Genomic DNA, 25092 nt, shown 5'->3' with positions numbered 1-25092 from the left:
CCTAATTTTTTCAGACCCTCAGTCTTTCCAGCTTTAGTTTGTGACAAATGCCAGTAAGGATTTTGAGATATCTAAAGAAATTAGCTGGTTTATACAGGGATGAAAACAGCATAATTAACAGCAGGGTAACAAAGAGCACTTCATTTCTAGGGAGATAGAGGGGTTCAAACCCAGCCCTGCCACCTGGTGGGACCCTGGTACCAAAGTAGCTTAGATTGAGCGTGGAGCTAAACACTAAGCAAGCAAACAGTAAGAGAAACACGGGACGCGCCAGGCACAGAGCTCACCTGCCACCAGCACTGCACTGACCACGTCCGGGGACTTCTCATTCCTTCCATAGGGAAGCCTCTCAACAAGGCGAACACGTGAGACTTAACACCCACACTCAGGCATGAGTCAAAGACGGGACCTGATTGACGCTAGTGGGCCATCAAGGCAGGACAGGAGCCGAGGACTGTGTCTCCCGCAGGGACAGCCCGGACGTGGGGTGTGGGATCGAGGCCTGGCTGTGTCCGCTCTGACAGCACTGCCCCGTGTTTCGTGGGGACGTGGATTTGGTGTCTGATGGAGTTTCCAACGTGAACTGTCTACGGCCCTACCCAGACCCTCCTCTTCAGAAGGCGCAGGGCAGGTGTGGGTAAACTGTCTTAGACTCTGTGTCTCATCTCTATTTTTCTTGAAAGTTATGCTCTTGGTACAGCTAAGCTATGAGTATCCTACTCTTTTAAACCTCAGAGGAGTAGGGGAGTTCCCAGATTAGTTTGTAAAAAAACAAGCTGTTTTCCTCTGTGCAGATCGCAGGCCCCAGGCAGGTGAGCAAAGGGCTGGTTACAGCACTAACTTGTAACATCACCAACTGCTTTTCCTCTAGGTTAGGTGTACTGGATCATGACGTGCTGCAAAGGGATGCGAGTTCAGATTGAGTTTGGGATACCCGTTGGCATGAAAGGGAGCGTTTACTGTTCCCGATGATCACACTCACACATATGAATTCATCAATCTGTTACCCAGTAAACACATGGGTACAGAGGTTTTCCTCTCAAATGCAGCACCGAGGGAAGTGTTAGCAGCAGGCGTGAGCTGACACAGGCCAGATGCCCTGATCTCCGGATGCCCCTCAACAAGGGACAGCAGCCTGACTTCATCATCGGCCACTTACCACCCTCGTACCGGAGCACAGCGGTCCCCGACCGCAGACGTCACATCACCTGACGCATTCTGCTTTATACGAACATGTTATACCCAAGAGGACAAATGTATACGACCTGCTTTTGCCTTCAGAGGTCATGGTTTGGGGACACGCCCACACTGCATCTGGACAGCTGCAGTGCAGGCGTGTCTGGTTTCAACGCTCCCTTCACCCCATCTCTAACAAGCACGCAGAAGTTAATCCCCTTCCCCCATCTTTTTGTGAGTCTGAGCTTGACGTGTTTAATGAATGATTTTGACGACTCTAGTGCTTTGAGAACCTCAAATTACAATGTCACCTCACTTGTGTTTCTCTCATCTCACCAGTGACTGCTTCATAGGTACATTCTCTTTGCTGGGTACCTTTAACGATTTAGGTATTGTTAAATACCTTAATATAATGACTTAGGTATTGTTAAATATCTAAATATAATGACTTAGGTATTGTTAAATACCTAAATATAATGACTTAGGTATTGTTAAATACCTAAATATAATGACATAGGTATTGTTAAATACCTAAATATAATTATTTAGGTATTAAATAAATTTGGTGTTCTGGGTTTATTTCATATTAGCATTCTGAAAGTAAGAGTCTCAATGACAAGATGTCAAGACTACCCAGATGAATTGTGTAATAACTGTGAAAAAAGTTGTAAAGAGCCCACAAAGAAAATAAAGAATACATGGTATCACTAAATCTGCAGACTTGGCCCCACAACAAATCCACTACTAAGGTGAGTTGATGTGGCGATGGGGTGTGTGGCGCTGGGAGGGATCTGTGCTGTGTGGAAGAAAAGCTTACTTTAACTTAGTTAAATTTCATTCTTTTGAGCTGATCATGACATGTTACAGTGCCTGCTTCTAAGTTGCAGACAGACATCAGGAGATAAATGAAATTTTCTAAGATAATCAGAGTGAGAATGGCTTTTCCCTTCACCATGTGGCAAATAAGGGGCCAGGGGAGAATTCTCATGGTGGAAACCACTTTACATCATAAACAGAACACAGAGAAACCATTACAGGTAACTGTCACAATGCTCTTTTCCAATTATGCCCAAACCTCAAAAGGTTTATTTCATTCACTAGCTATTTTCAGAAAGACAGGACCAGAGTGATACACAAGTTTATTAACACAGTCTGCATTGTGAACAGTACCTCCTGGAGTTATATGAAATGGAAAACCTGCACGAAGAGCTTCTTCAAAATGCAGATTGAAATGCAAATCCAACTGTTAGAGAAAATACCGCTGTGTAGCCTGATGACAATTATTTCCCTTCGAATGAGGTTTGCGTGTCAGCAGGAGAGAAAGACTGGGTGAGAGAGGATGTCTGATAAATGACAGGGGAGTGCGCTCTACACCAGCCTAACAGTCTACTTCCACCTAATTTATTAGGCTTCATGAGGTTGTACCTGAAGCACCTCTGTTTTAATCTTAGAAAAGCTGATTTTCAATTTGGCGTGGTGTTTGTGATGCGAACTGGTGTGGAGCCTTTGAAGAGCTTCTCTGGGGTGATTCTGACTCCTGAGATGGGAAATCTTGTCTACGGGTGACAGACTGCACGAATTATAATAAAAACAGCAGAACATTGAATAAGAGTATTTTAATTGCGCAGCACAAGTTTTTAAACTGAGAGTACAGGGAAGTACAGTACATCATTCCTTTCTTTCTTCATTCAGTAATGGGCTACCTTTTTCTTGTCTGTACACATTTAACATAAATAACAACGCTTTCTTGTAAGGCGTTCAGCTAACCCAGAGGCAGCATAAAGACCTCATAAACATTTCGGTTTCTATCAGTGAAGAAACTCTAGTAATAACTGCAAGACCACCAGCATATGGAGCAGATGGTAATGATCTCCAGAGCCACTTACGTTTGCAGCAAAACAAAACAAAAAACACAAAGAACTCTGTTATAATTTCTACTGAATTATTAAAACACAAAGAGAAAACACTGATGTTGAGTGTGAGAAATCTTGACAGATGTCAGTCTTTGCCCCGTGGACCAGTAACTGATACTCAAAATTTGGTCAACCGTTCATCATTTAACACGTCACAGAAAACAAATGTTACACTCAAATTATTAACTCAAGAACATTTAATAAAGGGACTATTTACAGATTTGTGTTCACAATTAAGAAAACCAACCAGGGACGGTGAAGCCCCCAGAAGCAGTTAACACCCTTACATCTGATGAGCAGGGAGCTGCAGCCATCTGGGTGTCTGTAGGCCAGCAGGAGGGAGGGAGGGCTGACACATACCTCCCTGTGTGAACCTGAGCAGAAACCCTAGGAAGCAGTCGTGCACTCCCTCTGGGCATGCAGAGCAGAAAAAGGAGAATGGGTGTGGAGACGTGCACAGATCCATAACACAGACAGCTTCCATCGTGCAGTTGCTACAAACACAAGTCATCCCGAGCCCCTGTCTCAGACGACACAGTCTGTTCAACTATTTTTAAAGATTCACACTTAAGTGCTATCGTAGTCATACACTTTACTTCTAAATAGATCATAACCCCAAGTATGTTGTCATTACTTTGGTTTTAAGCAGTCCATTACCTTTTTGAAAGATTTTAAGATGAGAAAAAAAACTTTCATATTCACCCACACATTCACCATTTCCAGAGTGTTCTTTTCTTGCTGCCCCCAAACTTCCTTCAATGTTTCCTTAAGGCAGGAACTCTCTCTGATTTTGTTTCTTTGAAGTCTTTTTTGCTTTCACTTTTGAAAGATGTTTTTGACAGGCAACCGAACTCCAGGTTGCAGGGGTTTCTTTTTTATCTTTCATAATTTAATGATGTCACTCTGCTGTCTTCTAGTTTGCATAGTTCCTGACCAGAAGTATGTTGTTATTCTTTGTTCTGTGAACGTGTTGTGTCTTCTCCTCCAGGCGTTTTACAATCGTTCTCTTTAACACTGGTTTTCACCAATTTGACGATGATGTCCATTGGTATCTTTATGTTTCTTACGTGTTGGGTTCTTTGAGCTTATTGAATATGTGGAGTTATACTTTTCATCACATGTGGATATTTTTCAGCCATCGTTTATCCAAATCCTTTTTCTCCCTCCTCTCTTTCTGGACCTCCCATTCCATGTATGTTACACCACAGTAACTAATTCCCTGTTCTCCTTTCCCCCCAGTCTTTTCCTTTCTGTGTGTATCATTCATCTGGATACTTTTTATACTTACTGTTCAAATTCATTGATTGTTTTCCTTCTTCTATGTCTAATATGTTCTTAATTCCATCCAGTTTTTTGTTTTTAATTTACAGATGTTGTTTTCATCCTGAGAAGTTCCATCTGAGCTTTTAAAAATATATCTTCCACTTTATGTTTCGTCAAATTCATGTTTTCCTCTACTTTATACTTACAATAGCTATTTGAACATCCTTGTCTACTAATTCCAATCACTTCAGTCTTTTCTCTTTCTACTGCCTGATTTTCCTCCTGGTTACAAGTCATATGTTCCTGCCCCTTGGCATGCCAGGTAAGTGTTTGGACGCCAGTCACTGTGGATGCAGAGTAGCTTTTAATCTAGGGTTAGTTACCCTCCCCATCAAGACAATACTGTTCTGGCAACTCTCTTGATGCCCACGTGCTTTCGTGTGGCTGGTGGGAACGTGAACCGTCCCCGCCTGCGCTGAGTTCCAGGGCTTGCCCAGCTCACTGCTCCCCAGTGCCGCTCTCATGGTCTCAGCTTCCTTCCACACATGTGTGAATCAGCACTAAAGCCCACAGACTCAAGGGGGGACTCACTGCGGATTTCTGCAGGCCCTCTCTGGGAAGCTTCTTCCAGAAGCTTTTCCCTGCAAATTCTAGCCACCAGGGCTCCCCAGACGCCAACTCGGCAACTCTCTTCAGTCCAGCAGGACCACATTCATTCCCCTCCCTGACCTGCAGCCTGGAGGCTGCCCCCAGGGTCTAGGCTGGGCAGTCGTGGGGCTCTCCTCACCTTGTCCACCTCCTGCCAGGGATCACAAACCTGTGTTTGACATATGTCTAAAAACCACTATTTCATAAATGGTACGGTTTCTAGCTGCTTAAGGCAGGAGAGTTTATCTGGTTCTTCCTATAGCACCATAGCAGAAAGCAGAAGTCTTCACACATAAAACACAGCTACCACTTTAAAATGCCTATTTTCTCATAATAATTTATATACAATGAACACATCTTCCTTTTAGAATTATTTTAATAGGATCATGTTTATCAAATTCTTCAAATTATTAGGACTACTTCTCTGCATGAGACCTCTAATATATAATACTCAGTATTTCCTTTGTGCATGTATTCTCTAGTGTACTCTGAGTTACCCTTTCCCGGTGAAATCTTTCACTTACTTGTTATGACAATTGAGTTTTTCTCCTGTTTAGGTCTTCTAAATATTTAATAGGCTGTCACTTTTGACTGAAAGGTCTGTACTTAACACAATACTGAGAAGACTTCCACACTGAGGAGCCATCAATATGTAATAAGTCTTGTTTTCTGGGAGAAGGTTTTCCTATATTGCCTACTTAAAAAAAAGTTCTCTTTCTGAATTCTGTATGGTGAGACAGTCACTGCAGTGACAGGGTTTCTCTCCTGTACGTGTCCTCAGAGTGTGAGGGGCCTGACACCTGATGGCAGACTCCCCATACTCACCGCACTCGCCCCATGTCTACAGCATATGACTTCTCTGATGTATCAGGAGCTGTGCCTTCCTGTGGAAGGCTGTCCCACATTCACTGCATCTATAGCATTTATCTCCTGTATGGATCCTCTGATGCCTCATAAGGTGCGACTTTCTAGTGAAAGATTTCCCACATTCCCCACATTTATAGGGTCTCTCTCCTGTATGAATCCTCTGATGTATAATGAGCTGTGCCTTCTCAAAGAAAGCTTTTGTACAATCACTGCATCCATAGGTCTTCTCTCCTGTATGATTTCTCTGATGCTTAATGAGCTGTACTTTCTGAACAAATGCCTTCCCACACTCACTGCATTCATAGGGTTTCTCCCCTGTATGAATTCTCTGATGCCTAAGAAGCTGTGGCTTCCAGGCAAAAGCTTTCCTACACTCACTACATTCGAAGGGTTTCTCTCCAGTGTGGGTTCTCTGATGGTGAATGAGGCTTGACTTCTCACTGAAGGCTTTCCCACACTCGCTGCACTCATAGGGTTTCTCCCCTGTGTGTGTCCTCTGATGAGATACCAGGCTGGACTTTTGGGTGAAGGCTTTCCCACAGGCACCACATTCGTAAGGTTTCTCTCCGGTGTGAGTTCTCTGATGTGTCAGGAGCTGTGACTTCCCAAAGAAGGTTTTTCCACATTCAACACATCCATAGGGTTTTTCTCCTAAATGAGCTTTCTGATGTCTAATTAGTTCTGACTTCTTAAAGAAGGCTTCTTCACAGTTCCTGCACTGATAGTTCTTCTCTCCTGTGTGAGTCATTTGATGTTTGACAAGTTGTGGTTTTCTGATGAAGGCTTCACCACATTCACTGCATTCATAGGGCTTCTCTCCTGTGTGGATCCTCTGATGCCTAATGAGGAGTGAGTTCCTGCTGAAGGCTTTTTTACACTCACTACATGCATACGGTTTCTTCCCTGTATGAACCCTCTGATGAGTAATAAGCTGTGACTTCCAAAAGAAGGCTTTTCCGCAATCATTACATTTGTAGGGCTTCTCCCCTGTGTGTGTCCTCTGATGAGTAATGAGCCTTATTTTCTGGGAGAAGGCCTTCCCACAGTCACTGCAGCCATAGGGCTTCTCTACTGTGTGGGTTCTCTGATGTCTTTGAAGCTGTGACTTCCTGCTAAAGGACTTCCCACAGTCACTGCAGCCATAGGGCTTCTCTCCCGTATGAGTTCTCTGATGTAAAACGAGCAGTGACTTCCTGCTGAAAGCTTTTTGACATTCACCACACCCGTATGGCTTTTCTCCTGAATGAGTCCTTTGATGAATAGTGAGTAATGACTTCTGGGAGAAGGCTTTTCCACAGTCACGGCATCCGTAGGGCTTCTCTCCTGTATGAGTTCTCTGATGTATAATGAGCTGTGACTTTTTGTTAAAAACCTTACCACATTCCATGCATAAACAGACTCCTGTATGTGCTATTTGGTTTGTAATGAGCCCTGGCTCTTTACTGCTAACTTTTCTACATTTACTGCAATCAGAGTATTTTATTCCACCACAGGTTTTGTCAGGCTTGATACAGAATAATAATTTCTTATTAAGCTCATCAAGTTTTTTTCTTTCACAGTTACTTTTTGGAATAAGAAAATCAAAAGGATGTTTCAAACTTTTTTCACCTGTGCCACATTTATGGGATCTCATTCCTAAATGATCAAAGTTAATGCCTGAATGAAACATTTTCCCAAAGACGTCATATTCATGGCCTCTCTCCATACTTTTAAGCTTGTCTTGATTATCCTGGTGCCACATTTTGAGATTATTATCTAGCCAGACTTCTTCTAAAAAGGAAAAAATGAACCATACTGTGTAAATTTCCCCAATGATTATGCTTATTGAATAAGTCTTCTGAAATGGAGCCTAATATCCCAGTCCATCAAAAAAAAAAAAAAAATCTCCCAAATACAGTGTCTACTTATTAGGCATTGAAAATTTTAATAGAAATGAAAACAGATTTTGAAATTACAAATGTTTATAAACACAACTTTCAAATAAGGGAAGATGAAATATACTCAAGTGATCATGATGAGGTAAAAGAGACAAGCAATTTCTGATCAAATACTGGGGTGGTTAACGCACTCATTCCACAATAACCTACTGATTATCTACTGTGTGCCCAGACGCTGTGAGTAGCAGAAATCAGGGAGGAAGGCAGGTAAGTACCCCATCAGAGAAGGCTGAGAATCACAGTACACAGAAGAGCAAGATTAGTACACAGTGCTGAACGTCAGACAGGAAGAAACACTGAATATGATGTACAGCAAATGCAGGATATCAACTTCACGTCTGAAAGGTGAGGTACGTTAGTTTGCTGTACTATTGGTACATTAAAAAAACATTCTCATTCAAGATCCTCACCCGAATCACTGATATCAGTAATTTCACCATCATGAGAGTTACTTTTTGGAATTATCCGAGAGTTCTCCAGAGCTCAGCATCAACACTTGTATTTAGGTTTTCGACATTTTAGTTGAATCGATCATCTATATATTGCATCTGTATATGATGGAAATTATTCTAAACCACAAGTATTCTTTGCATAACATTAGGACAGATTTTTTTTTTTACCCTGTAAGTACAATTATTTGTGATCTCCACAATATGACCATTTATTGAGAATTTTAAAATGATCTTTTAAAGGTTTGTTTAGTTCACTATATTCTTTACTAGGAATTGTGAGGTAATACTCCCAAGATGAAAGATATGGCAAGATCTCAGATATAAAGCTATCACTCCTCTTCTGCAGGACAATTTTTTTGGGGGGGAAAAAAGCCATATCTAACTCTCAGACATACCAGAATTTCAGAGGAAGAACCAACTAGAGCCCGATACGGAGGAGAACAAAGGATTCAACGTTCCAAGCTTCAGTGAGTGTGGATGATAATGCTATTCATGGGTATTTTAAAGACTAGAGAGAGAAGTTAGGGGGTTAAAAGCAAAGTCGTCTGTAGACACAGAAGTGTGAGATCCACCTGAATAGTTTATAAAAAATTGTTTTAGGAAATGTTAAAGAAAAATTACAAATTTTAATTCAAATCAAATCAGGAAATAAGACTAAGATATATATCCAAATTAATAAGTTAAATGATATAAAACAATATTGAAGTTAAACTGTACCAAAAAATCTTTAAGAAATTTTAAAAAAGTCTTGTCACTTTGGCAAACACCTGGACTGGGTTTCTCTGGTGCCACCTCAGGTGCGGGTACACGTGTGTTTCCCCATCTCTGTTTCCATTACACTCCGGTCCTTTCTGCCTTCATTTCACCCTATTTTCAATTGATATTCCCACTTCTAGGCTTGCTCCCTCCCAACTCTAGTCTCCACACAGCAACACGTAATATTTAGAAAATGTACTCAGGCCTTTTAACCCTTTGCTTAGAAACCTTTGATAAACCCAGACGTTTATCACGGCTTCCGCACCCCTGCGTGCCGGCTCCTTCCAGCCCCCCACTCCCTCTCACAACACTGGGCTCCTCCCCGTCCCACTGACTCCAAAGGCCTTTTCCTGCTGTAGGCCCTTTGCATGTGCTCTCCCTGCCCAGCTTCCAGCATGCCTGGCTCACATAATTTTAAGGGCACACTAACAAACACCCTGTTTATTCCCTTCACAGCATTTATCAAATAGGTAATCACCTTGCTTCTGTCTCTCGCACTAGAATGTAAACCCTGAGGGCAGGGAAGAGGTTTGTGTTTTTCACTGAGGTACCCCCACTACATAGCGCATAACTAGCCCTCAATACATGTAGGATAAATACTCTTCACTTGTCATTAAACGTCTAAAGCAATTCCTTTCTATATAGTTAATCTTGACAATTAACTTTGCATTTTGACACAAATGCTTCATGTTCAAACACTGAATTAATTTTATATTTTCTTCTAAATTAAAATTCTCTGGTCCTGCAAGGTTATTTCATGACTCATATTTTATCTCAACTCCTCTCATTCTACAAAATAGCAGTGGTTCTAAATTAACGGGGGAACATAAAGTCTATCTTGACAGCTTTTCTAAACTACACATACCCAGTCCTAATAATCCATGTGAATGGTGCCTAGACATCTGTAATTTGAAATATTTCCTAAGGTAAGCTGAAACACTTACTTAGACGAAAACCTTTGTACTAAAGAAATATTTGATAAATAAGAAAGTTCCTGCCTTACCTGGCCTCACCACAACCAATTAATGAAGTATTTAGTAATTACACAGCATAAATTCCACAGAGAACAGAGAAGAGTAAGTTACTCACCATCTTTCTATGTGGGAAAAAACCTGAAGACCTAATTGGTTAAGGAATTACAGATAATATGTGATCACACCCGGGTTCCTACAATACTGCTCAGTGGGTAGAGATTTCAGAAAAGGCTGGGAGTCAGGGAACACTCCCTGGAGGTGGAAAAAGAGCTTAAAGTGAAGAGGGGGAGGGTGTCTAAATGGGAAAGTGTAGGACAACCAAAGGCCCACATGCAGAGAAACAAATGTGAAAGACACGAGGAAAGAACTACTTTGAGTGGCGTCAACCAGGACCTCTGGGCACAGGAAAAACTGCAGAGATAAGATGCTGCCACACTGCTGAGGGTCTTCAACACAAATGGCATTAAAGTACCACAGAGCAGGTCTTAAACCCAGCAGACTATTTGAAGGGAAAAATGAGAAGCTTTAGAAGCTGAATACCAAAGGCACCAGAAAGAAGCCCTGGACGCTGACCCTGAAGTTCTTATCTGCAGGGAGGCCGGAAAAGTGCTTAAGGCGTTAGACTTTTCTCCTGTATCCATGAACTCACCTTCTACTCTATGTGGGTTTGAAATAGAAATCTGACCAATCAGGGAGAGAAAAGAAAAATAATAAAGGGAACTCAAAGGTAATCAGTGTCACCTCAAACAGGAAAAAACTATGAACTCTTAAGGACGAGGAAGGAAGCCCACCTGTACAGGTGGGACTGGGGAAGCTAGCAGAAGGGGCGTATCCACGAAGGCAGGTCCTAAATGACTGTGCTGCCGGCTATGGAAGACGGGGCACACTTCATCACCAGCTCCACCAAAGGGGATGCATCCTGATGTGGAGACCAGGACGGAGAGCACATGAAAAGTCAGGAAGGACTCGTGTCACTAGTCCTGAGTCAACCCTAAGGACGGAGGAACTTTAAACACGGTTTTACAGATAACATTTCAAAAGTACCAACCTGTCATCAAAACCCGAGACCTAACTTTCACTATCTGCCATATACCTGATAATTTCTCACCTGGAAAGTTCTGACTTAGGATTTCTTCACCTAATATCCATGGCTCTTCTTGCTCCAGTTTGAAAATCGCCTCAGGTTTGATCATTTGATAACCTGTCAATTGGAAACACAGAGAGTCCCAACTGCTTGGGCTGAGGGACCCTTAAATATAAAGAAGATTTCACTACAGAGACTAAAAAACAAAACAAGCAAATAAAAGCCTTTCAATTGGGTGTAGAAATCAAAAACTCTTTTGACATCTGAAACTTAAACCCCAAATCCATAACATCTTAGGGGTCCCACAGTTGCTGGGTGCGCCCTGTGTCACACAAGAATGTTCTTACCCAAGAAAACTAGATTGCTATAGTTCTCCAACATCACATCCCTGTGCAGGGTCTTCTGAGTAGGATTGAGCAGCTGCCACTCCTCCAACGTGAAGTCCACAGCCACATCCTCAAATGATATCTAAAAAAGCATAATCCCTGTTAAATCGGAAGTCATTCTCTTTGTTGAATACAGGCTTTCTTCTCTACAGTGACAGGCGGCCTCCGAGATGGCCCCATGATCTCCAACTCCTGGGATTCATGCTTTCGTTTAATCCCCACCATCCTGACTGTGGGCTGGACTTACTGACTCACTTCCACCGAATGGAACAGGGTAGAAGTGCTGGATCAGGTGTAAGAGACTGTGACTTCCACGTTGGGAACCCTCTCCTGCTCTCCCTGGGCCACATGGCGAGGCAGCCCTGTGCACAAGCCCACGTGGCAAAGACCCGAGGCCTGCCAACACCCACGTGAGGGAGCTTGGAGCAGGTCACCTCCCTACCGCCCGTGAGATGACCACAGCCCTTCTCAACATCCTGATGACAGGGTCGCGTGAGACCCTCCACCAGAATCAAATGGGTGAGCAGCTGTCAGACTCCTAACTCACAGAAACTGAGATACATGTTTGTGTTCTCAGCCACTGAGGTTTGGGGTAATTTGTTACATAGCAATGGATAAGTAATATAATATCCTAGTCGCGCATTATACTTTGAGAGGAAAACAAAAATGTTATTAAAATATTCATCATTATGAATTCATTCACCTAGCCACCCATCTACCCATAGAATAAGAAGTTGAAATAGGCTGTCTCTAAATAAGCAGTGTTTCTCAAAGAAGGTGCCACTGGTATCTGGGCAAAGGACAGGACGCCATAGAGACCAATACCGTCCCAGGCTGGGCCCACGTTACGTGTGCTGCCGTGTCATCAGAAGGTGCCGAAACAGCGTGGAAAGCTGTCCTGCCTTCCAGACGCTGGACAAGGCCCAAAACACTGCTCAGGGACAGGCTCCCGTGCCAGCGGGCCAGGACTCTGTCAACACGCGGATCTCACTGGTCCTCTGGTCCCAACCAGAGGGTTTCACTGGACCCTGACACTTTCTTGGGGTCTGGTCTGGCCATCCTCATGGGCTCCCCAGGCACGGGTCACACTCTCCAGGCCCTACCTGACCACATTTACTTCCTGTTCGAATTCACTGCATCTGATAACAGCCCCATAGCTGCAGAGGGGCTGAGTGAGCGTTTTAATGGACAGTTCTAGGACAGGCTTAAGGGGCTGACAGGGGGGCTCACGGTGACCCCAGCCTGGAGCACAGCACTCAGAAGGGAGCGGCCCTTCTCACCACGCCGGGGCTCGGCCACGCTGTCCCCGGTCACAGCCCCCCTCTCACAGTCACTGACTGTCATGCCCTGCGGGAGACCCCGCAGGAGCCGCCACCCCTACGACCCCGTCCCGAAGACTCAGTGAGTGCCAGATCCCGTACAACCACTTTCAAATCTTTTAAAAACTCAGGAGTTTCTGGAACCAATTCTTAAACACGCTCTGTCTCTCTGGTTAAATTATGTAAAAATATCTGTCCCTCTGTATAGGGACAAAGTGTCTTTCCAGACAAAGGGTCTGGATGAAAACAGAGATGATTTCTTTTAAAGTTTTGATTACTAAATGGGACACACTGATGATGACCAGAGAGAAAAGAATATAAAGCCCAGCACCAGGGGAGGCACAGGGGAGGGAGAAAAATATTAACGACCTTTGTGTTTTAGACCTGCTCCTGAAAGCTTTCCTTCCTCCTGGAAAAAAAACAAGAAACAAAAGAAAATGACTCCCTGTGCTTCTCTCCATGCCCGTGACCGCTCTGGGTGTAGACTGACGCCTTCCTGCTCGACGGGGCTGCCGGCCAGCGGCACAGGGCGCCTCGGCCCCCGTGCTTCCCACGCAACAGCCCCGATGCTGTCTGCACCCCGTGAGGTGGCAGGGCCTGGACAAACAAAATGGCCTGGAACTCAGCGCCCCAGGCAGCCCCTCGAAAACCAAGGACTGAAGTAAATTATTCAGACTGGGCAACGGAAAGCCACGCTGGGGCCCCGTTAGCCTAACTGCCTGATGAAAGCATGTGCTGCTTGGAGGCCCTGGGATTGTGCTCCTGGTGTGCACACCCAGCCGTGTGACCCCGCTGTCTCAGCCCTGGCAGGCGTTCAGGCCAGCCTCCGCCTGCTGCCAGAGCTGTGCTATGCGAACCACTGCCTTGTGCCCGGTCACAAAGGTTCACACGGCCACTTGAGAAGCCTCCTGATGGGCTGACACATGCCTTCCTGATTGGGAAACGGCTGAGACCACATGCACGCTGGGAGGCTGCCCCGGATGAACTCCCTGGTTCCTGTCTCGGCCCCTCTAGGTCCGACCTGCTCAGGTCCATGATGGGGTTGCCTGTTTCTCACTCAGGTCCTGAAAAATCAAGCAGGTGGGCTGAGGAGTCTGGCTCCTGGTTAAAAACCTACGTGTGAATCCTCAGATCCAAACACAGGCAGGCCCAGAGGGCTACCCCACAGGCCTCCTGGGGGACACTGCCCCCACCCCTGCCCCCAGACCTGGGGCGCAGCCTGCGTGCCATGGCCTCCAAGGGGCCGGTGAGGATCTCGGGTGCCCTGTGTCTCTGCCTGAGGCCTTTTTTTTTTTTTTTTTTTAACATCTTTATTGGAGTATAATTGCTTTACAATGGTGTGTTAGTTTCTGCTTTATAACAAAGTGAATCAGTTATACATATACATATGTTCCCATATCTCTTCCCTCTTTCATCTCCCTCCCTCCAACCCTCCCTATCCCACCACTCTAGGTGGTCGCAAAGCACAGAGCTGACCTCCCTGTGCTATGCGGCTGCTTCCCACTAGCTATCTATTTTACGTTTGGTAGTGTATATATGTCCATGCCACTCTCTCACCTTGTCACAGCTTACCCTTCCCCCTCCCCATATCCTCAAGTCCATTCTCTAGTAGGTCTGTGTCTTTATTCCCGCCTTGCCACTAGGTTCTTCATGACCTTTTTTTTTTTTTCCCTTAGATTCCATATATATGTGTTAGCATACTGTATTTGTTTTTCTCTTTCTGACTTACTTCACTCTGTATGACAGACTCTAACTCCATCCACCTCACTACAAATAACTCAATTTCGTTTCTTTTTATGGCTGAGTAATATTCCATTTTATATATGTGCCACATCTTCTTTATCCATTCATCCGATGATGGACACTTAGGTTGCTTCCATGTCCTGGCTATTGTAAGTAGAGCTGCAATGAACATTTTGGTACATGACTCTTTTTGAAATATGGTTTTCTCAGGGTATATGCCCAGTAGTGGGATTGCTGAATCATATGGTAGTTCTATTTTTAGTTTTTTAAGGAACCTCCATACTGTTCTCCATAATGGCTGTATCAATTTACATTCCCACCAACAGTGCAAGAGTGTTCCCTTTTCTCCACACCCTTTCCAGCATTTATTGTTTCTAGATTTTTTGATGATGGCCATTCTGACCGGTGTGAGATGATATCTCATTGTAGTTTTGATTTGCATTTCTCTAATGATTAATGATGTTGAGCATTCTTTCATGTGTTTGTTTGCAATCTGTATATCTTCTTTGGAGAAATGTCTATTTAGGTCTTCTGCCCATTTTTGGATTGGGTTGTTTGTTTTTTTGTTATTGAGCTGCATGAGCTGCTTGTAAATTTTGGAGATTAATCCTCTGTCAGTTGCTTCATTTGCAAATATTTTCTCCCATTCTGAGGGTTGTCTTTTGGTCTTGTTTATGGTTTCCTTTGCTGTGCAAAAGCTTTTAAGTTTCATTAGGTCCCATTTGTTTATTTTTGTTTTTATTTCCATTTATCTAGGAGCTGGGTCAAAAAGGATCTTGCTGTGATTTATGTCATAGAGTGTTCTGCCTATGTTTTCCTCTAAGAGTTTGATAGTGTCTGGCCTTACATTTAGGTCTTTAATCCATTTTGAGTTTATTTTTGTGTATGGTGTTAAAGAGTGTTCTAATTTCATACTTTTACATGTACCTGTCCAGTTTTCCCAGCACCACTTATTGAAGAGGCTGTCTTTTCTCCACTGTATATGCTTGCCTCCTTTATCAAAGATGAGGTGACCATATGTGCGTGGGTTTACCTCTGGGCTTTCTATCCTGTTCCATTGATCTATGTTTCTGTTTTTGTGCCAGTACCATACTTGCCTGAGGCCTTTGGCAGAAGCCTTTCTCAGGTGCCTCTCTAAGACCCCCTTGTGGGAGGGGGAACCTGAAGACACTGTCCGTACTCTGACCCGGTACCCTGTACTTTCCACTCCCTCCTCCTCTTCCCCTCCTCCTGGCCCCCAAGTCCATAAATCTGCCGGAGCCTTTTGTTCGGGGCTCCCTGGGCAGCGAACACACCTGACACGTGGCCAGGGCGCTGTTCACTCCTCAGGAAAAGGAAATGGGGAGTTGGCGCTTTTTGCGGCATCCGGCTCTCGCTCGTGCCATCACTCTCGGCTACTGTCACCCTGGCTGCTGCTCTCACCAGCTACTCTGACACCTGGCAGCTCGGCCCTCTCAGCTCTGCTGAGCTCCTGGCACAGAACACAGCAGCAAAGGGGAAAAGCTACAGTGCTATGCGCTGCTTTAAACAACAGGATTTTTAAAACAAAGAAAGGAACAGAGGGAGGAAAAGAGGGAGGAGGTCAGCTAGGTGGATGGGAATTGTTTTGAAAGGTGAAGAGAGGGATTCCCCCTCGTGGCAGAGTGGCTAAGAATCCGCCCGCCAATGCAGGGGACACGGGTTTGAGCCCTGGTCTGGGAAGATCCTACACGCCGCGGAGCAGCTAAGCCCGTACACCACAACTACTGAGCCTGTGCTCTAGAGCCCACAAGTCGCACCTACCGAGCCCGTGTGCCACAACTATTGAAGCCCGCGTGCCTAGAGCCCATGCTCCGCAACAAGAGAAGCCACTGCAATGAGAAGCCCGCGCACCGCAACGAAGAGTAGCCCCCGCTCACTGCAACTAGAGAAAGCCTGCGTGCAGCAACGAACACCCAATGCAGCCAAAAAATTAATTAATTAATTAAAGAAAAAAAAAAGAAGAAAGGTGAAGGGATACCGCAGTCGTTTCTTGAGTCAATAAAGTCGGGGTGGGCTTCCCTGGTGGCACAGTGGTTGAGAATCTGCCTGCCAATGCAGGGGACACGGGTTCGAGCCCTGGCCTGGGAGGATCCCACATGCCGCGGAGCAACTGGGCCCGTGAGCCACAATTACTGAGCCTGCGCATCTGGAGCCTGTGCTCCGCAACAAGAGAGGCTGCGATAGTGAGAGGTCTGCGCACCGCGATGAAGAGTGGCCCCCGCTTGCCACAACTAGAGAAAGCCCTCGCACAGAAAGGAAGACCTAACACGCCATAAATAAATAAATTAATTTAAAAAAATAAAAAATAAAGTCGGGGTGGTAGGGGGAGTGATGAATTAGGAGGTTGGGACTAGCAGATGTAAACTGTTATATATAGAATGGATAAACAACAAGGCCCTACTGTAGAGCACAGGGAACTATATCTAATCTCCTGGGATAAACCGTAATGGAAAAGAATATGAAAGACAATGTATGTGTGTGTATATGTATATATATATATATATATATATATATATATATATATATATATATAAAACTGAACCACTTTGCTGTACAGCAGAAACTAACACAACATTGTAAATCAACTATACATCAAAAAAAAAAAAAAAAAAAAGGTCAGGAAAAGGAACTGAAGGCAGATACCCTCCCGTGCAGCTTTTGCCAGCAGAAGCAAAAACAGTTCTACCTAAAATGTATCGAAATTCCAACTGAGAAAATATATATGGGGCCATTTGAAGGTTTTGTAACAACCAGTTGTGCCAGATGATTCAGGTTTCTTCCCTAAACCCAGAGCTCAGGTGGCACGTGGACCCAGGCCTGCTGCCCGTTGCTGTGCTCCTTACACCCGCGCCCACCTAGGACCTGCGAAGAACAGCCTCAGAAATGTGTTCATCCGTTACAGGATGTCACCTGCCACGTCATCTACATCAACAGCTAGCAAAACGCTTTCTTTACAGGTAACCATCAGGAGATGTTTGCTTCCACCGAGCAAATGGTCTGCTTTTTGACAGAGGAAACCACGCAACTCTTCCTGTTTCTCTTTCTGTGGCGGCTTCTGGGAACATCTGAGGAAGCTTGCGGCTCAACTCCAACAGTGCAGGGCCTTAATTGTCTTACGTCTATGCCCCATCTTCAAGACTTTTGTACGATTCTATGATCCACCTTGTGCTTCTTTTGACATCTTCCTTCCCAAGGTTATATTTTCTCCGGTTATAAGTTAAATGTATTTAGACCTTTCCTGTTAGTTGTAGAGACGCCTGTGAGCCTCATCACACCCACAGAGAAAACTGCTAGAGGACAAATAACTCACCTGTGACTTGATCATTCTCCCCCGTTCCTGGGAAATCTGCTCTGCTCTGTCCTGATGCTCTGGAAAAAGGCCTCTGGTCAAAGGTCTGTGGACTGGGAATGCACCCCAAGTCCTGAGGCCTCTTCTTTCTTATTTCACATGAGTTTTCGTGCTCCTGAGAGCCATGGCCTGGAGGTGCAGTGGGAATTTTATTTTAGATGATGTAATTCATTTGGGGACCTCAATCTTGGTTCTCTATAGCTGGGAACTCAGACAAGCTATTTGCTAGCACTAAGAAACAGGATAGAAAGTGAGCTACTGGCATGTGTCAGCCGAGCCGACCGCAGCCAGGCCAGGCCTGCACCACACCCTGGGCTCTGCAGCCTGGCTCCCACCTGGGAATGCCCGACGGGAGCCACCTGCCTCGCTGGTTCAACCAAAGACCCCAGGGGAGCCCCACCACCTCAAAGCACTCTGCAGAGACGGCAACCAAGTCTGGAAATACAGTCTTGGCTCACCCACCCTGCAGCACCTATTCCCAGGGGCACTTAGATGAAACCACTGGCACAGGTACTACAGAATAAAACGCCACTCACTTCTAGGCAGGACAGGGAGCGGGAAGTGGCCTGGGGTGCTGGCTCTCTACTCCAAAATCAGCCCTGGAGCAAAAGGAAAGCATAGATCAGAGGAACTAAAAGAAATGGCCAGAAGAGGAGGAGAGACCCCGGGGGAGACGGAGGCCGCGGTGAAGCTGACGCTCAGCTGTGGGTTTCCGGCTGAGCCGGCCCCGCTACAGCCCAGAGCAGACGCAGCGAGAAGAGAGGCCTAAGGAAATCTTTTCCGTTCTTTCTTTCTCAGCTCACGTTGGCGCAAATACTGCCTTCCCTTCCCTCGGAAATCAGCAGAACAGCCTAGGCCACCGTAGAAGGCAGATCAAAACCCCTGCTGAGTTTAGGAATCACAGAAACGGCAAGGGCCCAGCTGCCTTCAGGCACTTACTTGTCTCCCACCGCCCCACGGACCCCAAGGAAACTGCTCCACACCTGCTTCTTCCTAAGGGTCTCTGCTCCCTGATCGGAAGAGCTGCTCAGACAAGTGGTGGGTACGGGGCTATCCGGGGGCTCCAAGGTCCACACTGCTGGCCCTGGGGTGCCTTCCCTCCCCTTTGCTTCGAAGGCCTGGCCTCAGCCCTTCCCTAATGCAATTAGCAGAGCAGGAGAGCAGATAACACCTCTAGGGGGATACAGCTCAGAGCCTGTGAGGGCAAATACAAATTAAAAAGAAAAGGACTCCCCAGAACCGTTTTCAAAGACTATTTACTGTAGAAGATCGGCAATTACAAAATCTTTCTCTGCCCCTTTGGGATGTATGTAAATCTTTCCTAAAACTAAGTTTAACAACTCAAGAATGCCTTTCTTAGGGACCTGGGAGCCGTCTCTGAATCACCCAGGCAGGGACACCTCCCTCTCCGGGTCTCTGCAAGGACAGGAGCCTAACCAGCCTGACTTTGGCACCCGGCTCCAAACTGTAAAATTACCCCCATCATAAAGGTAGGTGAAGTGTATTTTTCCTTTGCATGAAGGCAAGCAGCTAACACAGTAGCCACCCCAACTACCGGGCAAGTTTAGGATGGACTACACGTGACAAATGATCACTTACCTTGAGACCGTGTGTATAACGGGTTGTACCTGCCCGGCCACAGAAAAGGGCATGATCTCCTCCTGTCTCTCGCAATGTCTTTAGCAGACTGCCTGAGGTGGGCATCAAATTCTGGTTCAATTTTTATTCAATAATAAAACCATTCTAAGGGACTTCCCTGGTGGTCCAGTGGTTAAGACTCCATGCTTTCACTGCAGGGGGCACGGGTTCGATCCCTGGTCAGGGAACTAAGAACCTGCATGCCACGCGTGCAGCCAAAAAAATTTTTTTTAATTAGAAAAAGAAATTTAAAAACAACAACCACCTATTCTTTCTCTTCTACTTTTGTGGAGAAGTCTTCTGGATTGGCAGAGACTGGTTGAAATTATTTCCCCAATGAGCCAAATAACCAAACAAACGAGTACAACCACTACTTTAAAAACTTTTTAAAAGATCACAAACTGTATTACAGAGATCATCTGAGGCAGAATTATCGGAACAGATGGACCAAGAGTTAAGATCAGCACAATCACAAAAAACACGACGTCTTCATGCACACAAATACTTACACTTTCAATTTCTCCACCGCTCACGAACCAGGTCACTTACACCGGCCGGATACCGGATCAGGGCCAAGGACTCCACGGGCTCACAGCTGGGTCACACAGGGATGTGGCCTCCTTCGTGAGGGTACATCTGAAAGGAAATATCCAAAAATTCAGTTGCCGGTAAGCCTGGGGGCACGAGGGACAAACTCCACCTCCCCCCCGAGATCCGTCCAGCGCCGCGGTCCACACCTGCGGCCCCTCGTGCTCCCGGCTTGGTCCCACAGGCTGACAGGCTGAGAGGAGGACCGACATGGTGGATGGTCAGCGGGCACCTTTCCGCAAAGTAAGCTGAGCAAGGAGAGAACGTAATAGCTACAGGAGATCTAGAGCAGGAGCCCCCTGTTCTAACAAAGAATGGGGGGAGAGGAGGGCGGTATCCTCAGGGTCCCAGCCGAACAGAGATGGGCGGACTCGCCCTCCACAAATGAGGGAAGAAAGTTATGCCTTGGCGTTAGCAGACTGCCAGGTTTTGCCCCCGGGCAGCTAACAAGAGTGGAGAGAACACTGGCCCCTTCGAGGCCCCTCCTGCCCGCCCCTAGAGCTGGGCTGAGGGCTGGAATCAGACCACACCCGCTCGGGAGCCCCACACCCTCGGTCAGCAAGGGAAAGAGGAAAGGAAACCCAGGAATGCTGCTCAACGCCAGCCGGACCACGGACCAGCTCCTGGCACCGTCTCTCGAGGGCCTTAAACGTTTCCCTCTTTGTCCTTTAGCGAATCGAGGGAGGACACAGGCCAGGGAGGGAGGGCAGGTCCCAATGTTACCCAGGTGCTGAGGATCCTGTGGAGAGTCAAGAACCAGCCCATCTAGACAGACAGACTGGATTTTGAAATTTGACCTGAAACAGTGGCAGAGGGCAGAGCGAGGGCGTCCAGGGCAGGAAGAACTCTACAACTGGGAACGGAGAAGGATGGCATGGGTTCTGCCCACGCATGGGGGGCAGCAGACACAAAGGTCAGATTCCCTGAGTGAAACCGGACTCTCCCGAGACCAGAGTGAAGAGTGTGGTGCATGAGAACAGGTCTCTCACGAAAAACGTCCTGGGAGAGCAGAGAGCGACACCCAAAGGAGAAGCGCCTCTTCCCGAGACGCGCAGGGAGCTCCCTGGGGCTCCTGGGCACGGGCAGGTCCCGATGGTCTAGAAGGCCCAGTGAAAAGAGAGCCCAGAGTCACTGCTTTCCAAACCTGAGGCCCCCTGAGACACAGGCCCACCTGCCCTGGAAGCTTCTATCTCATCTGGACCCCTTTTGGGTTGATGCACAGGAGACCTTCTGTAGCTTCTCCTCTGGAAAAGGGGACGTGCCAACTGTACTAACACCCCGAACAGTCACCCTGGTTCCTCCCCCAGGACCCCAACATACTCCTGCACTGTGCTCTCACATCCACGTCAGATCCCACTCACACACTAATGCAGACCTAGACACACACTCACAGTCTCATTTACGGGCCAGGAAAGCAGCAATTTGCTGAAGGCCTCTTACTACCGGGCCCTGTTCCGGGCACGTGGGAGAGACCGCTAAACAGGACAGACAGTCCCTGCCCTCTAGGATGGGAAACAGACACACAAGTAAGTAAAATAATTTCAGACTGTGAGAGTGCTCAGAAGAAACTTCAGATGTGCCAGAGTGGGTGGGTGGAGGGCACTCCTTGCAGATGACTTTTAGCCGAGCCCTGAGGAGGAGGGGCCCGGCAAGGAGCATCCGACACAAAGGGCTGGAGCAAGGGGGAGGACTCCTAGCCAGTGGGGTCTCTGAGCACTTTTAAACAAGGAAATATTCAAGTAAAAGGAGCCATCACTGACCAACACAGCCACATACACGCTGGGTGAGAGGGGCCAAAGAACAAAGGACAACATGGTTACTGAACAGAAGTCACGACGTGAGTCTCTCCTGAGCCAACGCAGGACTCACCCAAACCCCAAAACACCACCCTTACAGGCCCCGCAATCACCAACACCCAAAGCCCCTCAAATTCGGTTCCAAAGACCGCCTCAATCACACTGACTGACCCCCTGAGAACCCCCAGCCCCCAGATCACTGGACACACGAGTCTCCAGGCCACACAACCATTGACTCCATAAACCCCATGTGCCCAGCACCCCCCAGGGGGTCTGGGCCGTCAATTACACACACTGTGAGTCCCCATCGGCTCCTCTAGCAAGGCCCCCCCATCACCAACCACCAGTGACAAAACCAATCCACAGAAGTGCGTGAATCAATGAACCCCAAAGTCTCTCCACAGCCAAACCCCGATCAGACACCCACAGAACCCCTGACTCCCAGTCACGGTGGGCTCTCCGTCACTCAGCCCTGCACACCAGCCACAGGCCTCCCTACGGACCACCTGGTTGATTACGACCCCAGAGCCCTCTGACCTCCACAGGCTTCTCAATGCCAAGGCCAAGAAACCCCATCACTGGCTCCTCCAAACCCCACTCAATAACCTCCACGGTCTATCCACTGACTAGACACTGAGTCAGTGGAACCCCAAGTGCTGAGTCCCAAAGGACCCCCAGAGAACTCCAATCCCTCCCTCTCGCGGTGCCCACCCACTCACCTTCACAGAGCCTGTCACCACCCGCCCCCTGAGCCAGGCCTCATCACACGGGGCTGCCAGCCACTCACCTCCAGATACCCACTCTCCAGTCCACGCCGAGCTCACCCACCACTCAGACGCCCCCAGAGCTCATCACCCTGCGAGGGCCCCCAGCTCTGCACAAACACCCCCGGCCCCTCCAACGGCGCCAATTACCACCCCCACATCACCCTCACAGCCCCCAACAGGCCACCCGTCAACCTGTGTGCAGACCCCTGCCACTGGCACGCGGCCTCCGACCTGATGCCTCAGCCACAAGATCCCCAAACACGGGCCCAGACCACTCACCAGCACGGGCCGCCCCGGTCACTGCCCTCCACCGAAAAAGCTACCATCGAACTGTCAAGTCAAACCAAACGCAGACGTAGCAAAGAAATGTTTTACTCCGAGGATTTATTCTAGGGGGGGAGGGGTGCTGAAAGAGGAAGGACGCTGCGGCCCTAAGAGGCACAGCACCTCTGCAGAGTGCGGAGAAGCTGGATCAAAGGGCAGGGGACCAGACAGCAGACGAGAGGACATCTCATCGGAGCTCGGCCAGTTCTGGGCGCGGTGGCGGGCTGCACGCTGCTCAAGCTTACGTACGGCCCAGAGTTCAGGGAACTGCGGGAAGGAGAGAAGCTGAACCAAAGTTTGGTTTCTAAGCGTTCTAATCAGTGAGAACAAACGGTTCAGCTAATCATTGATGAGGCAAAAGATGAGAGGGGCTGTGTCATATTTACCTATGGCCTTGTCACAGGTAAACAAGGGCATCATGTGGGAAGGGGGTCCTTTGCAGCCAGCTGTTTCCCGGAACCCGAGAGAGGGGGGGATCTTCCCAGGAGCACACGGCTCAGGTACAGTCCAACACTGCAGCAACCAGCGGCCCTTCCTGCCGACGAAATCCTCAGTGCAACCACTCTGGGCCCTCTACGTGCCCCCCACGCGCCCACAGAGCCTCGTCGCTCATCCCTTCGCGCCCAGTCGCCAAGCCAAAGGCACGCAAATCGTGGATGGCTAGAGCCTTAACTGTTGCTGCACACAAACCCTAACCCACATCCCCAGCGCACACGCCGGCGCCGCACAGCCCTCCACTCACTCCCGAGGGGAGCCTCCGGGCTCCCTCACCCCCAGGGCCTGCTGCCTCCAGCCCCCGAGGCTAAGGTTCCCCCAGAGGCCCCTCCCAGAGGCCCCCACCATCCACTTAATTCCCTCCGCACAACCACTCAGCCCTCCCTGGCCCCGAATTACTGATTTTCACAGACATTCCACCACCTCGCCCGCCAAGGGTCCCCAGCTTCATCAGCCCCACCGTCTCCCCGCACAGCCCCTCCTCTCCCACCACCACGGGAGGCCCTGCCCTGCGCCCCAAATCTCCCTCCTGCTTCCCACATCACTGCCGCCCACACCCGCCCCTCCAGACCCCTGTCCCCCAAACGTTTCCCCACCGTCGCGCTCCCTCCCGCCTCCCCGCTGCCCGGCCGCCCCGCGGCCCCCGCGGCCCCTCCCCTCTGCCGCCCCACGCCCCTCCCCCACAGCGCCCCCCGACCTGGACCGGAATCGGCGCCTGCGCGGCAGGGCCGTCCTCCCGCGCCTTCCCCGCACCCGGCTCCGAGCCGGTTCGTGCGCACGCCGGCGTGGCCCCGAGCCGGTCCGCGCCGTGGTCACCGCGGCCCCGGTCGGACGCGGAGGCCACCGCCAGCCCGCAGCCCCGCCGTCCCGTCTCCGCCCCCCACACCCTTACCCCTTTGGCCCACGGCGCCGAGGCAGACACGGCCCGGCCGCGGAAGTGTCCGCGCAGAACTACATTTCCCGGAGCCCCGTTCGCTTTAGAACTACATTTCCCAGAGGCCTCCGCGGCGCGCCTCCCTGATGGACAGGGGTGAGGTTTCCTGGTGCCAAGCTCTTTGCGGCTGCCTGGGGCTCCCGGTTCAGACGGTGGGATGTAGCCTGCGCTCCCCACCCCCCCCCCCCCACCCCCCCCGCAATGTGCTCACCATCCCTTCCAGTTTTGATCATAGAGCAAAGTAATTTATAAAATCAAAGTAGTAGTATAGGTACGTTTTATCCAGTCCAACAGTACTAACAAAAAGAATGAAAATAAATGAAATGAGGGATTTGGGGAGAAATAAAATGTAATTATGGGAAGAGAAGTAAATTAAAGAATATAAAAGCAGAATATAAAAGGAATTAAAATAGAAAAAACAACTTGATAAATCCAATTTTTTAAATAAAATATAAAGTCATACTAAAGATTTTTATCAAAAAGTGAGAAGAAACAGCAAAAACAATTGGTAATGAAAAAAGAAAATTAGCCAAAAAGAACAAATTAAAATATTTGTGAAAGAATATTTTGCTCAATTATATGTAATCTAGGAACTATGTTAATAAATTTAGAACTTAATGAAGTACGTGATATAAAGGAATAGTTAGGTAATTAACTTAAGA

The 25092-nt window shown here is 47.6% G+C and overlaps 1 protein-coding gene across 9 annotated transcripts; it reads right to left on the bottom strand.

Moving 5' to 3' along the window:
* Positions 1-2777: 2777 nt before the first annotated feature.
* On the bottom strand, positions 2778-24440 carry ZNF605 (zinc finger protein 605). 9 transcript variants are annotated; one of them, XM_068562938.1, is made up of 9 exons: positions 24194-24329; positions 23388-23536; positions 20264-20362; positions 20036-20162; positions 18425-18487; positions 17850-18017; positions 11418-11538; positions 11095-11187; positions 2778-7637 (listed from the first exon to the last, which is right to left on the bottom strand). In XM_068562938.1, exons 6-9 carry the CDS (start codon positions 17862-17864, stop codon positions 5842-5844), a joined length of 2025 nt encoding a protein of 674 aa, XP_068419039.1. In that variant the 5' UTR covers positions 17865-18017; positions 18425-18487; positions 20036-20162; positions 20264-20362; positions 23388-23536; positions 24194-24329; the 3' UTR covers positions 2778-5841. The 9 variants fall into 9 exon arrangements, with proteins under 9 accessions (XP_068419039.1, XP_068419038.1, XP_068419037.1 ...); XM_068562937.1 differs by lacking the exon at positions 24194-24329 and having other exon boundaries at positions 23388-23686; XM_068562936.1 differs by lacking the exons at positions 20264-20362; positions 23388-23536; positions 24194-24329 and adding an exon at positions 24389-24440.
* Positions 24441-25092: the final 652 nt, after the last annotated feature.

This window comes from Eschrichtius robustus, chromosome 14 (genome assembly GCF_028021215.1).
Source record: "Eschrichtius robustus isolate mEscRob2 chromosome 14, mEscRob2.pri, whole genome shotgun sequence".
Lineage (NCBI taxonomy): Eukaryota > Metazoa > Chordata > Mammalia > Artiodactyla > Eschrichtiidae > Eschrichtius > Eschrichtius robustus.
This window is presented reverse-complemented; position numbering and strand designations above follow the sequence as displayed.

Excerpts from the sequence above, each read along its gene's own strand:
- ZNF605 (XM_068562936.1), bottom strand. Across the intron at positions 11,188-11,417 it reads TAGCAATCTAGTTTTCTTGG|GTTATCAAATGATCAAACCT; the intron begins GTAAGAACATTC and ends TCCAATTGACAG. Across the intron at positions 7,638-11,094 it reads CCTAAGTCAGAACTTTCCAG|AAGAAGTCTGGCTAGATAAT; the intron begins GTGAGAAATTAT and ends TTTCCTTTTTAG.